This window comes from Sceloporus undulatus, chromosome 2 (genome assembly GCF_019175285.1).
Source record: "Sceloporus undulatus isolate JIND9_A2432 ecotype Alabama chromosome 2, SceUnd_v1.1, whole genome shotgun sequence".
NCBI lineage: Eukaryota > Metazoa > Chordata > Lepidosauria > Squamata > Phrynosomatidae > Sceloporus > Sceloporus undulatus.
The window spans coordinates 98,811,932-98,826,143 of NC_056523.1; the positions used below are offsets into that span (position 1 = coordinate 98,811,932).

At 38.4% G+C, this 14,212-nt stretch overlaps 1 protein-coding gene across 2 annotated transcripts in view; it reads right to left on the bottom strand.

The window, feature by feature from the left end:
* Nucleotides 1-14,212, bottom strand: part of SEC24A (SEC24 homolog A, COPII coat complex component) — a 56,829-nt gene that overhangs the window by 6,938 nt on the left and 35,679 nt on the right. For both annotated transcript variants that reach the window (XM_042450006.1, XM_042450005.1), the window contains exons 12-22: nt 12,279-12,334; nt 11,284-11,490; nt 10,924-11,044; nt 10,111-10,269; nt 8,048-8,221; nt 6,997-7,107; nt 5,892-6,067; nt 4,236-4,373; nt 2,971-3,075; nt 2,735-2,827; nt 578-681 (exon numbers count right to left, since the gene is read on the bottom strand). In XM_042450006.1, coding sequence (XP_042305940.1) covers nt 578-681; nt 2,735-2,827; nt 2,971-3,075; nt 4,236-4,373; nt 5,892-6,067; nt 6,997-7,107; nt 8,048-8,221; nt 10,111-10,269; nt 10,924-11,044; nt 11,284-11,490; nt 12,279-12,334 — 1,444 coding nt within the window. The remainder of the gene's footprint in view (nt 1-577; nt 682-2,734; nt 2,828-2,970; nt 3,076-4,235; nt 4,374-5,891; nt 6,068-6,996; nt 7,108-8,047; nt 8,222-10,110; nt 10,270-10,923; nt 11,045-11,283; nt 11,491-12,278; nt 12,335-14,212) is intronic.

The following is a 14,212-nucleotide window of genomic DNA, read 5'->3' on the forward strand; positions in this document are numbered from 1 at the left end:
CATCCTGCTTTCCAGATTCACACAGTATATATACACCAAACTTTTTCCAGCAAGCATTCTCTGAAGGTGCCAGCCACAGAGCTGGCGAACGCAGAAGAAACTTTCTAGACCATGGCCACCTAGCCTGAAAAACCACAAAAAACTATGGATGCCGGTCATGAAGCCTTCACACAAGACTCCTTTATTTGCTACTTATCAGCAACATCTCTATAATCATAGTATAGTCAATGTACAGAATATCACCTCTAACACTGAATGAAAGCAAAATCTTTACCTGTGTAGATTTAAAGTATACTTGTTACTGCTATTGCAATGGGTTCTTAAGGGTTGAGATCTCTTTCTCCTCTTCCTAGACTATCAAATATTCATTGCTATCCACTTTCCTGTAACTAATATGCCTGCACAATCTGTCATGCAAATGCTTTCTTTTCCTCCCTACTTTATAGGTTGTACCACGAAGCAGGAGAAATCTGCAACCAAGATGTTCACATGGAGACAACTGCTACTTATTCGTGGGAGGCAGTCCTGCAATCTGTTCTCAATCTGCATGTGGAAGTATTCCAAAATGGTGACTTACCTTAGTATATACAATATAGGAAAGAATGGTCTTTGCTCCCTCAACCATGTGATAAAAGCAAACACTCTAGAAGATTCAGCTGTGTCAAGTTCTGGAAGATGTGTCTGTTGAGAATGAAACAAAATGCTGTCATGGATGCTAAGCAAAAATACCCTCTAAAACAGATATTCCACCTAAAGCTCCTGATTTCTCATGCCTCACTCTTTCAATGCTTGCAAATTACAGTCAAGTTTCAGTAATTTGATGAGGGGTCAGCTCTTTTGCCAGTGCTTCTTGCCTATGAGGCTTGTTTGGGACTGCTTGCTTACACATGGGAGATCCACTTAAGTTTGCCTACAGAAAGAACAGACCCCTTCCTTGAATTAACAACTTATCTATGTAATTTGCAAGTCTTGGATAGAGCATGATCACATCTGTTCTTCCTACAGAGGGTTGTTTTAGACTGTTCACAGGTGGGCATGCAGCTTAAAAAACCAGATGAGAGGGAAAAAAGTACTATGCCAACCACAGAGGCTTGGAACCCTTTCCCCCCTCTCACGTCGCTCTGCAAGCACCATGCATATGCAAGCAATCCAAAGTGAGCCTCAGTAGCAGTCGAAAACAAATGCTGCCTGATGTCTCCTCCCTTCTTCCTTCAGTCCATGGTGCTTCTGAGATTGTAGGCAGTGAATCTCTTACAGTATTACTGTAGCACAGCATTTGTGCTTATAATAGTGTACAGACCTTCTGCAGCCACAGAAGACCAGGTTGGCTGCAGTTTCCCAAAGGGCTTTCTCTTCTGTCGCTCCGACAGTGTGGAATGACCTGCTGGAGGAGATCTGTCTTATTGCCACCCCTGACGCCTTTAAAAAGGCTGTCAAGATGGATCTCTTCCAGCAGGCCTTCCCAGACTGACCTCCAATAAGAACGTTAGCACTGTATGCTCTTAGCTGTCCACTCCATCTTGCTTGTTTTAAATTGTTTTATGATTTAACTATTTTAATTGTTATTGAATTTTATTACTATGTAATGGTGGGAGGGTTTAAGAGGACAGTGTAACATTATTATTTTTGTATTTTCATTTTATTTTGTATTGTAATCCCGCCTCGATCCATACAGTACAGTATTCATAATGGCAACCAAGTACAGTGATAAAGCTAAAAGAGTCCATAAGTTTCTCAGTTTGCAAGAAAAGCAAGAATTAATCAAACTTATTGAGGTAGGCATGACTATGAGTGATATAGGCTGCTGACTAGGTGAACTCACTCAACAGTTAGTATAATTGTTAAGAATAATGCCAAGATGTTACACAAAATTAAAAAAAAATCCAATGTATACTAAAGTTATTCATCTTGGATGAAGTTAAGAGCAGGACATTAATAGTATGCTTTTGTTCACTTTACTTTACGTGTGTGTGTATAGCTTTTATACGCATTCAAAAGTGATATAAGTGTGTTGTTTACATTTTTTTGATGGACAAAATGCGTTTGCAAGCAAAAAAAAAAACCCCTACCACTGGGTTCCACTTTTTAATCTATTTCATTTTATGACAGTGCTCCAGTCCCAAATCCATCAGATAAGCACAGGTTTTCTGTATATTCAAAGTATACCACTAGTTTATATTTACCTCCTAGTGTCTGCCTCCAACCGATACCATTTATTTTGGATTGGGGAGTGGAAAGGAATTAAAACCTTTTTCCAGATGCATTTAATCTACCAATTCACTGATGCCACTCTCTGTAAATTTTAGAGGTACTGCGCAGCATACCCTCTGAATCTCTTTAACTGCTCCTTTTCAAGCCTATTTATGCTACAAAAACATCCTCCTGAATCGTCACCATACTTCTGGAGGAGGAGGAGGAGGAAGACTATGAATAGCTGCAAGTGAGACTCACTTCCAGAACTGTCCCCTTTCTTCAATAAAGTGCTAGCTCATTGGTAACAAGCTGTGTGTATATCTGAACATAAATATAGTGTGAAAGAACTGCTGGCTTACTTAATGGTGAACCTTTACTGGAAGATACCATTTAGATCAGACACTCATAAAGAACATTTAAAGATCAGAATCACAATAAGTGGTGCAAAGCCCCACAGTTTATCCAACTGGTATTTCAACTGCCATACTCCAATGTTTCTTATCATTTTAAAGAGACACAGGTCTTTTATGTATACTCTTACCATATTGTGTGGTATTGATGCATAGTTAGGAACTCCAAGGACATGGCTGATGAAGTTCTGTCCACAATTCTTTCCAACCCATAAATACATGACCTATCAGATGTGAATGATTAAGAAAACATTAGCCCATGCATTGCACACTCATCTTAATTACTCTCTGGCAAAAGACACATATGTGCAAAAGTAATTTGATATATATTTTACATAAATATCAATAGTGACAACAGGTAACTTACAGAGCCAGCATCCATAAGGTAAGCACCATCCCTATTCATCTTCTCCACAGAGAGCTGAAGAATGGGTGGCTGAGGTATTGTTCTGTCACTGATGTTGAGGGCCCCCTTAAAAATACACGTTAGATTCATATTAGAATACACTCATTTCTGATTAATAGGCAAACTAAGTGCCAGACTGTATATAAAGTACAAATGGACTGGAAATCATAACTGGATCAGCAATAAGAATAACAGGCATGTACTATCATGTATCAAACTGTTCTTATAATTGGTTGTTTCTTCTTGAAAGAATGTCAACTTGCAGAACTTTAGCTTTATATATTAAAAACCATTTGAAGTTGAATTTTCATAAAACAAGGCCACATCTGTTTCTTAAGAGAACTGTTATTTAGAAGTTGTATATGATGATTCACACTTAGTCCCCACTGTGTCTATTTACAGCATCTGTACTATATTCATTAACTGTAAGCTTTAAATTTACTGCAATTTGTAGAGCAAGCCAAAACTCAATATTTTATGGCGTTCACCAGATTTTACATGTTTTAAAATATAACTTGATACTTCTCAAGTGTTCATAAAACTTAAGAGCCAGATAATATGAACTGGACACAATCCAGCCCCTTGTCTTAGACGTGCATGCCTTTAGACGTGCAGATGGATTCCAGAGGCTGGCACAAAGCAATTCCAGGATCTCTGCCTTCTTCTCAAGGGCTGTTATCATGCTAAGCTTTAGCATGACAACAGGAGGTCTTCAGGGAACCATGTTGGCAAGCCTGTCACTACTCACATACAGACTACTCCAGCTTTAGTGTGCACAGAGCAAACCAATCAGGCTGGGCAAAGAAGATAAAATGTCCCAAGAAGCCCAAGAAGCGTCAGGTGCCTAAGGTCCCCATCCCTTTGCACTTCTTGTTTTGCTAATGGAGAGAAAAAACACAGATGCACACCCCCACTGTCTAATGACTATGCATGAAACAAAGTGTTGTGTGCCTTAAAGTAGTTTCCAACTTATGCTGATCCTATCACAGTTTTTTCTTGGCAAGATTTGTTCAGAGAGACTTTGTCTTTGTCTTCTTCTGAGACCAAGAAAGAGTGACTTGCCCAAGGTCATGCAGTGGATATACTGCACTGGTCCTCAGAAAATAAATACTGTACAGTTCCCTTAATAGTTATTAAGGCTTTTGACAGAACTTCAAGCAAGGCTTAAGAGGCTGGGGAGGAGAGAATGTAATATTTATAGTGCAATTTTAGAAGAAAAGGCATACCTCATCTGTGAGATTGTCAATTCTGTACAAGTTAGGATGCATCATAAGCATGAGGTACACTAAAGGTTGGTTTTTCACTTGACACATAGTAAAGATGCGATCATCTAGACGTGTGTTTGTCCCAGTTTGGAATGCTTTCTGTGAATAAAAAAAGTATTGGTTCAGTTACTAAGGAAGTAAAAGGCAAAGGAAAAACAGAAGATATCCAAGATGATATGTAGTTTTAGGCACCTAGTTTATCTCGTGAATTTAAAGAAGCATGAATACAATTAATTTAACAGAAACCAACAGCCAATGTAAAATAGTTTTTCTGGATTTGTTGATTCATGTAGATCTCATACTGTATCTTATTGATTATGCTTCACTTTCTATATAAACTACTTATATCTCATACTATATTACAAGATGTCAGGGAGGTGTATAGACAAAAGGAAATTAAAACAGTACAGAGCAATGTACAAACAATGTAGAAGTGCTTGAACAATCTAAACCCATATAGATTCAAACCAAGATCTTGAGACCCCCAAAGGCTTTGACAAAGAACCACACTGTATCTTGTCGCTGAAATGAAATGTGTATTTGTGCCAATCTGGCCTCCAAGGAAAAAATGTTCCAAAATCAAGGTGCCATAGCAAGGAAGATTTTCTCCCATGTCATAATATACTATATTGCTCCTGCTGAGAGGAAAGAAGGAAGGAGTCCTCTGGCAAAGTCAATGCTTAGACAAGTATATATAAGGAGAAACACTCCTTATATACAGCGCTTTAGAAATAAAGTTTAATAATAATAAATAATAATTACACACTCTCTTAGGTTTTGAGGTCACAGGCAATTTAGGTCTTTCAGTATCACTGCCAAGGCCCCGAATTGAGGTCAGAAGTGTACTGGATACCAATGCAATAGATACTGCATTGGTTGTAATGTGGACAGATAAGCCATACTGGGCTCTTCTTAGGAAAAAATTGAATGTTGATCATCATCAAAATCAGCATCTGAGCAAAATCCAGAGGAATAGTAAATAGTACAGTGCTACATTTTACTTCAGTGCAATATCTACCACCTTCATTAAGTTGCTGAAAAACGGCTTGTAACAAAAAGTGAAAATTAATGCTTTAAAGATGTGTAGCCATTAAAGGGTAGAATTCTGTCAGCAGATTTATCTGAAGGATCAGACCAAAAACATATGGGGCAACTTTGGCGCTGTACAGACTGGCAGTAAGCACTGGCTTGGGGGAGGCATGAGGGTGTGGCATTTGGACGATGCATGCCCACACATCACCCCCAAGCCAGCGTCATGCTGCCCGCCTGACCACATGGTGGGCGGCATCATAGCGCTTCTTTGGAACATGGGAAAGTACCACAGTGACAGCTAGGGCACTCTTTTTCCGGGCCAAAGGGAAGCAGCATTTTGGCACTTCTTTTTGGCCCAGAAAAATGCCGGATCAGGGCTGCAGCATGCCATTGCCGCGATCCCTATATGGTGCTCAAAGGAGGAGCAGCAAGCCACCCCTTTGGAGCAGCCTGTTTCGCTCCTTTGTCTACTCTATCAAATCAATTTAGAGTAACATCTGGCAAAGTGAAGGCTTTGAAACTGGACATGAAATTTTAATATTATTTCTCTTTCTCTACCTAGGAAACTTTAATTTTTGTTTTTACCTGTTTTAAGAGGGCCAATACATACAGTGGAAAGAGACATAATGAGACAGGAGCCATGAGACCAGGCTGCTGAATGGTAAGGACAGAGGATCGGTATGCAGAGAGGGAATCTATTACAGCATTCACCAATGCATCTCGAGCATCACTCAAACTAGCAGAAACTGATCGGTCAACAGCTGAAAAGAAATATATTATGATTTTGATTAGCAATACAGCAGTACACAACATAGTCCTACAGCTGTTTAAGTGTTTCTCTCAAACATGTGCATACACACACCTCTACCTAAAAAACAGAATGAACGCAAACAATCTAATTAAAAATAATAATTGTAAGCCGCTCTGATAGCCTTTAGGGATGAAGGGCAGGGGTATAAGTACTCTAATAATTAATAATAAATAAAATAAAACCAATAATGCAGAAATCTGGCACATCACACACATTTTTTTGTTCTCGCTTGTGAACATAATTAATGTTCTATATTCCATGTCAATCTAAATAGAAACATTCACCACAGTTTATAATTACCACAGTATACTAGTAATAAAATATCAGCTTTTTCAACAACATTATGGTCATGCCTCCAGAGCATCTTTGATGCTCTTGAGACATATATTCAGTTGAGATTATAATAGGCTTTTCTGTGTATCAGTTTGGGAGGGGAAATAGAGATCTACAGCTTTAAGAAAGACAAGGATTGTGGGAAATCCCAGGGTCTTATGCTGTCTCCCTCTAGCTAAGTTTCAGTTGTATAGTAAGATTTCAGTCAAGTCAGACCTGGAGAGAGTATTTTCCTTTGACAAAGATAAGTCCACAGAAGAGTAAAGATAAGTCCACAAAAGAAGAAAGATAGTCCTCAGAAGAAGAAAGATAGAATCCACCAAGAAGAGAGAGCAAGGTATTTAGGAAGGACTATTGAGAAAAAGGAGATCAGTTTCATGTTTGTGTTTATAACCAGTAAAGCTTTTGAAACTTAAGAAATTTGTGGACAAGTCTTTTGTTCTGGCTGTGTTCCTGAGAGCCAGAGGCCTTGCTACACCCAAAGTCCATAGCATCGCTCTTGGGACAAAACAAATATGCAATTCAAATCAACAGTTAAGCACTCACCCATATTGGCTAAAAGCCCAGTAATAGCTTGCACATCAGCTCCTAGATAAACATCACTCAGCTGACTGACAACTGGTAAACACATCGTATGGACACGAATCCTCCGTTCACCTATATAAAAAAGCAATCCATAGTTTCTAAACCTCAGTTAATGTGAGTATACAGGTTATGAATTAAAACTATTGTGGCGATGATGTTTGCCTTCAAGTTGTTTCCGACTGATGGTGACCTTAAGGTAAACCTATCACAGGGTTTTTTTAGGCAAGTTTCTTCGGAGGGTGTTTGCCATTGCCTTCCTCTGAGGCTAAGACAGTGTGACTTGCCCAGGGTCACTTGGGAGTTTATCACACGAGAGAAATTTCTCTTCATTTCAAATGAAAAGAAAGTGGGGCCAGAACACATTCACGTGAATTTGCTAGTTCAGTGAATTTATGTGAATTCGAATTGCTTTCGAACTGACTTCCCATTGCCCGAAAACAGCTTGCCATTGCTCATGATCACCTCTCACGCAATAATGTGAAACCCCATGATTGTGTTGGGACTGACTTCCCATTGCCCGAAATTGCGTGTGGTAGTCTATCACACAATAACGTTAAACCCCATGATTGCGTTTGGATTGCCATTGGATTATACTTCCAATTTCCCTTGTCTGATAAACTCCCCAGGGTATTTTCATGGCTGAGTGGGAATTTGAACCCTGCTCTCCAGAGGCACGATCCGCTACACCATGCTGACTTTCTATTAAAATTCTCAACTCAACTTTTTCCTTCTAAATTGTTCTTTATTCTATGTTAAATTAAGATGGCTGCTTTCTATCCAAACCTGGGAAAAGGTACTTCAGTGCCCATATTTTCACTGCTTTGTTTAACCATATAGGCACTGGACTTCAATAAATGAATAGTATAATTCAGCTACTGTATAAACAGAATTGTTAATTTTCAGAGATATGAGTCTGTGAAGATATGATGCCAACTCATTTTGCTTCCAGAAAACCTGAGTCAAGAAGCATGGTCTCTTGAAGCCTACACTATGAATGTCACAACATACTTACCTTTACTAGACGTATATAGGAGAGCTGACTGAAAGCAAACCACCTGCATGTCTGTCAAACTCTCTTCCACTGACATTTGTACAGCATATCCTGCATCAGGGTTCACATTAGGTAAAGACAACAGATCTGTTGACCGTACGAAGAAGTTGCCATGGAAAGTGTGAATAGAAAGGCCTATGAGAAGGAGAACCAATATGTTAGGAAGGCTTTTAAACACACAACATATTGTGCATTTGTCCTTTCTTTGAGACTACGTGTGTGTACATCTTAACACATAGTAGATACTTGAACAAGTGTTGGCTTGGGTTTTCCCCCCCTCCAATTATAACAAAGTATGAAAGCACATGGGGGTCCATTCATTTATACAGGTCACCAATATCCAAAATGTTTCACGCACTGCCACAGAACACAATGCTACAGTGAATGTCATTCTCCATCCAGTAACATAATTTGACATAATGATTTGTATATGAAGGTAGATAGTTGGCCCTCCGTATCCATAGGGATTCCGTTCTGGACTCACCCTCCATGGATACTGTGGAAATATTGTGGGATCTCAAGTCTCATTATTCTCTATGGATGGATAATGTGTATGCAAACGCATTAGAGCAGCCTCGTGCATGCACCACCATTGAGGATAATGGGGTGGGGCCATCTGTAGATGCTCCAATTCACAGGTGGCTAGCCCACCAATATGAAGGGCTGATTGTATAAGGCATTCCCTGTATATAATAGGAGTTTCACCCTATTCCTACCACAATCCTTCAATCATACCCCACCCATTTTTCGGAGGGGAGAGGAGAGGTTAGTTTTTTTCTAATTAAAGGACAGTGCTTTTGTGCACAGGAAACTTTTAGGCAAAGAAAGGGATATTTCAGGAATAGACAACTGCTTTCTAGATTTTGTTGGACTGCAACTCCCAGCATCAATCATTGAGTATATTGATTAGGACAGATGGAACCTGCTGTCAAGTATCATCTGCTGGGCCACAACTGCATGGCCCTGGAATGTTTGGACACAGCCAAAATTTCTCAAAATGTCCAAGATAAAATGCTGTGATATGTGGGGAAGTCCTGAAAGGAAAGAATTAGGCACAGCTAACCTGACCTGACCTCAGTACATAAATCTGCTCAGAGGCAGCACCATTACAATTTCATCTGATCTAAAGGACTGACATTAAAAACATTCTATGAAAAGTTTCTCTTTTATAAACATACATCTTGTCAAGTCTTTCCTTTGGTAAAATGCACAAGTTTCTGAAAGCCAACAAGTGTTTGTCTACCTTTGAAAGACCATATGAGCTTGTTCTATTCAGGGCGTAAACTTAACACAAACAAATTGTTTGCATCTCTTGAGTGTATTACCAGTGTGTTCACATCTTTTCACCTTTTAAGAGCTGATCTGTTCTATTACACAAGAGAGGTTAGAAGACCTACACCCATCCACTGAAAAGGCAGAAAGACTAGTTCTAGAAAAAGCTCAATACCTCTAGTCTGGTGTGGACAACTGGAGTACATCTGCAGAGACTTCCAAATGCCAGAAGAAGGAAATAAGAATAAGAAGATACTAGCAGTCTACTTCAGATATAGAAAAGATGGTGGTTTTTTATGTTAAGTAGTGTGGGGTGTGCATGTGACCCATTTAAAAACTAAATTACAGCTCCTGGAGGTTTCTGGTAGAGAGAGTTTACTTTTTTGTGGGAAAAAAAGTGGCCTAAGGAATGAAGGGATTAAAAGGCAAAAAAATCCATCCTGCTTCAAGGAGCCAGATTAAGTCCAAGAGCTGTACTTTGCTCACCCCTGCTCTCTATCTAATTCAATTCCTGTTCAGATGCTTTTGTTTAGAGGTAACTTATCTCTTAATTAATAGAGAAATATGTTATTTCATGGATATAGTTGCCACATCCAAGTGTGTATTAAGTAACAAACTTGCACGTGCCTATCTGGTAACTACTAAGAAATTGGAATTCTATCACTTAAATACTCACAAACATATTTCCAGTTACATATTTAGATAATTGTAAAAGCACTGTTTTCATACCAGCAAACAGAATTGTCTCTGACCTTTGGTACACCTGATCCGCATGACAGCCTCAAAACCAATCTTTCTAGTCAAGTATCGTTTAAATTCTTTCTCTAGTTTCTCCACCAAAAGAGGATTGTGCTGATGATGATAAGACTGGTAGTAATAGACACTACCAGCAGAATATCTAGATATACATCCTAGAAGAGAAAAGAAATGGGTGGGTGAATAGAGTTGCTAAATTTTACTTTCTGGAATTAGAGCAGTTTAATGTGTAAATATTAATTTTAAAAACTGAGCCACAGGAATTTTAAAGAAGTTGTCTAAGTGTAAGCAAGACATATATAGCATGTAAGGGGCTGCTTAAATCAAACAATGGACAGCTTCAGTCAACAACAACAAAGGTTAGATGAAAGTGATGTCATAAAGTGATTGGCTGAAGTGTCACTATACCAAAGAAGAAGCTAATATATTCATAGAAAAATTAATTTTCATATGCTGATGAGGCAACAAGCCACAAAATATGTTTCTTATTTAAATAAAATATGAACTTCAAAACGAAAAAAAAAAAAGAGCTTAACAATAAATGCAACAAATACAATCCAACATAGATACTATGAATACTTGATAAACCGATTCTATGACAATAGTGACCGAAAATATGCCAGGGAAGGGATATTTTCTCAGAAACTTTAGAAGGGCTACTCTAATTAATTATCCATATTCTGGTAAGAAGCTCCACTGAGTTTAAATTTTTAACATTTAAAGTTTGTTGCTGTAGAAACAATGCTGATTTCCCCTGCCTTATACAAGAGACAAATCCCACACACACATAAACTGTGAAAATGCCCTACCTAATGATGCCAAGTCAGAGTACTGCCCACTAAGAAGAAACAAGTCAACTGCAACTTGTTGTCCTGAGCAATCCAAGGCCAACTTTTTATAGAAGTCGGTAGATGGTGTAAGATGTATATCCTGAAAAGAGAGTCAAAATAAGATACTCCAAAATATAACAATGAAAACAAAGACTTCCGAATAGCTAAGAACCAGAATTCTAAAGAACTGAAGCAGTATTTCTGATTACAGTATTTCTAAAATCTGGGCTCCCCAGCAGTCATTATTAGTTTTTGTAAACAAATCCTACTATACTTAACAAAACAAATACTATCTCAAGGGCTATTTAAAAGCTAAATGTGGGGCATGTCTTTGCTAACCTTTGCAGATGCTTTTTGGTTAGGCTCTTCACGAGGTTTGAGTGCACCCATTCCTATAGATGGAAGCTGTGTCTGGAATACAGAAATCCGACCACCAGTAGGAGACATCAGTTTAAAGGCAGCCTGCAGAGCAGGTCCTAGAGCACTATGAGTTTCCAAAGAGTGAGTAAACATCTGAGGCAAAGTTCTCAATAAATCTTGAATTAGCTAAAGGAAAACAGAATAAAATTATTTTCAAACACAAATAATAAACAGATTATAAAAAAGATGAATGCAGGTTTTTTTTAAAAGTAGAAAGTATTTTTAAAAATCTGGGGGGATAAGAGGTTTTCATTTGGTGCCTAATCACAACACAAGCACCAAGAAACTCTCTCTACAAAGAGCATTCTAGTCAGGTGCTACCATTGCAAAAAAACTTTATTAGTCACCAATCTCATTTTATTTAGCAGGGGCAAGTGACCAAACATCTCTGAAGATTATTTTAGGCAACTAGTCTGTGACTGGGGCCAGGTTTCTCCCACTAGGACCTTCTGGGGGGCTGCATGATCTGCCAAATATACCAACCAACCTCCTGGATGTGGTCAGAGGTTCATGTCTGGCTTTACAAATGGATATATTTTCCTTATTAAACAATTCAGGAAGTGCATCCTATTTAACCAGTGCCAGAGGGGTTGAGGGCCACAAAAAAGGGGAGATTATAGAATATGCCCCTAAGAAGAAAAAGACTAGCCACCATTATTTTAGACAAATTCATCAAAACAAATTTCTTCTCATATATATGGGGAGATTTCCAAAGTTAATCTTCTTCTTGGGTCTTACAGTAATGTTTGAGGTTTGATCACTTTTTTTCTCAAAACAAGTCACTAAATAGTCAAGGAAAGACTTCTAAGATATATGGTACCTCATACCGTGAAACTAAAAATGATATGCTGTAGCTTGATAGCAACTATTTAAAATATACTTTTATACAGACATAAACTGCATATCACTCTTACCTCTTTGCTTTCATTTAAGTTTACTAATAGATTCTCTGGCATTGGTATAAAGACATCTGCAAGAAATATAGGAAAAATGCTGTGAAAGCTATCTAAATGGGTTTGACTATTATGGAAGCATAAATATTTCCCCGACAACTAGATTATTTAGCATTTGCATAACCATATTATTTGGAATCCAAAAGAGTCCACATAGAAAGGAGGGAATTGGGAAGAATAAGAAAGGGATTGGACTGTCTTTTCCATCTGCAGACATTGGACAATATAAAATATGCTAGTTTAGCATGTGATTTAGATATTGTATTATACTCATGTATAAGTCTAGCAATTTTGAGCAAAAAATTGACCCCCAAACCCTGAGTTGATTTATCCAGTATGAATTGACTTACCAAAGGAATTGACTTACCAAAGTACTGTGTTTTAACTCTTATTTTAAAAAAGGAAACCATCCCCTGGTGAGAGGCAAGAGCATAATATGACCTGAAAGCACTAAGCCCCTCTACTCTTTCATCCTTCCAACCTTTTGTGTGAGCACAAATATGCCTGTTGGAATTTTGTAAGTTGTTCAGTATCATTTTCCTATGCTTCCTTTGTTATATGTCTCCAACTTTCACCCTCAATGATTTTGGCCTCAAAACATGCCCTCAATGTATACGTGAAGTTGACTTATAGTTGAATATATAGGGTAATCTAGAAAAAACTGTTGGTTTAACATTGTCCCTTTAGCAAGTGATATCTGTGCTAGAGAAAAGAAACTTAAACATCAACATAAAGCTCCATTTTGGTATGTAAGCAGGAAAGTTGACATATCTCTGGTCAAAGGAAGGGTCAGCAAATCAGATGTCCTGCTCAGGAGGAGGCTCCTCTGAAATAAATGTCTTTACCTTTTAGAGGGGGGGAAAATAGACTGGAAAAAATAACTCCAAGACCCAGTAAAGTCATGTCAGAGGAAAAGAATATGGTCTGCTAGAGATTCCTAAGCAGTTCCCACTGTAGAAAGGGAGAAATTTTTTACCTAGAGCCACCAACCAAGTGAAAGGTTAGCTTGTTCTCATGCCTGACTCTCAGAATGGAACAGCACAATTAACCCAATTTTGCACATTGATTCACAGCTCTATATAACATGCACCAAAGAGATATCCAAAAAAAGTATGCACATCCCACGTGGAGCAGAGTGTAGGGGCAAAAATTGCATATTTAAGTGAAGTGCTGATGAACTTAGAACTCTGACATGACAGCAAAAGGCAATGTGTGTCTTGAAGTGTCCCAGCAGCCACTGAAGATGACAATAAAACCTCGCTCCCAATGAGGTCTGATAGATGTGCCTAGGCCATCAAAGATGTTGAATTCAGCATCCAGACTGAAATTTTGCTATTCTGTCTGGAAACAAAGCAAATCAACCCTGCCTGTGCATCTATGAATGTCCCCAAGTGGATCAACTACTGGGTGGGACATGGTGATCACAAATCTGTGATCAAAAGGAAACTATATGTGAGAATGTAGAGCCTCTCAAATACCTGGAAGGATAAGGGATCTAACCAATAGATTGTCCAAATAAGTAAAAATAGCAGCAGTCTCAGATAAACAACAGGAGCAATCATTACTTTGTGAAAACCCTTGCACCAAAACACAGAGCCTTGAACTGGTAATGGGTACTGAGGAAACAAAAATGTAGGAGTCTTCAGGCGCAAGTATGCACAAGAACATGTAAATAGGCTTCTGCCAGGTCTATTGAAAGTCTACAATCCCCTGGAAATAGTTGTTTTTGCTTGGTTTGGAGACTTCCATCCTAAATTTTCTGTAGCTGATTAATTTGCTGATGAATTTCAGATCTGGAATGGGACTATTCTCGCTTTCCTTTTTTATAACCAGAAAAAAATATGGAATATATTCCTGTGAATATTTCTTCTGGAGGGACCTGCTCTATAGTCACC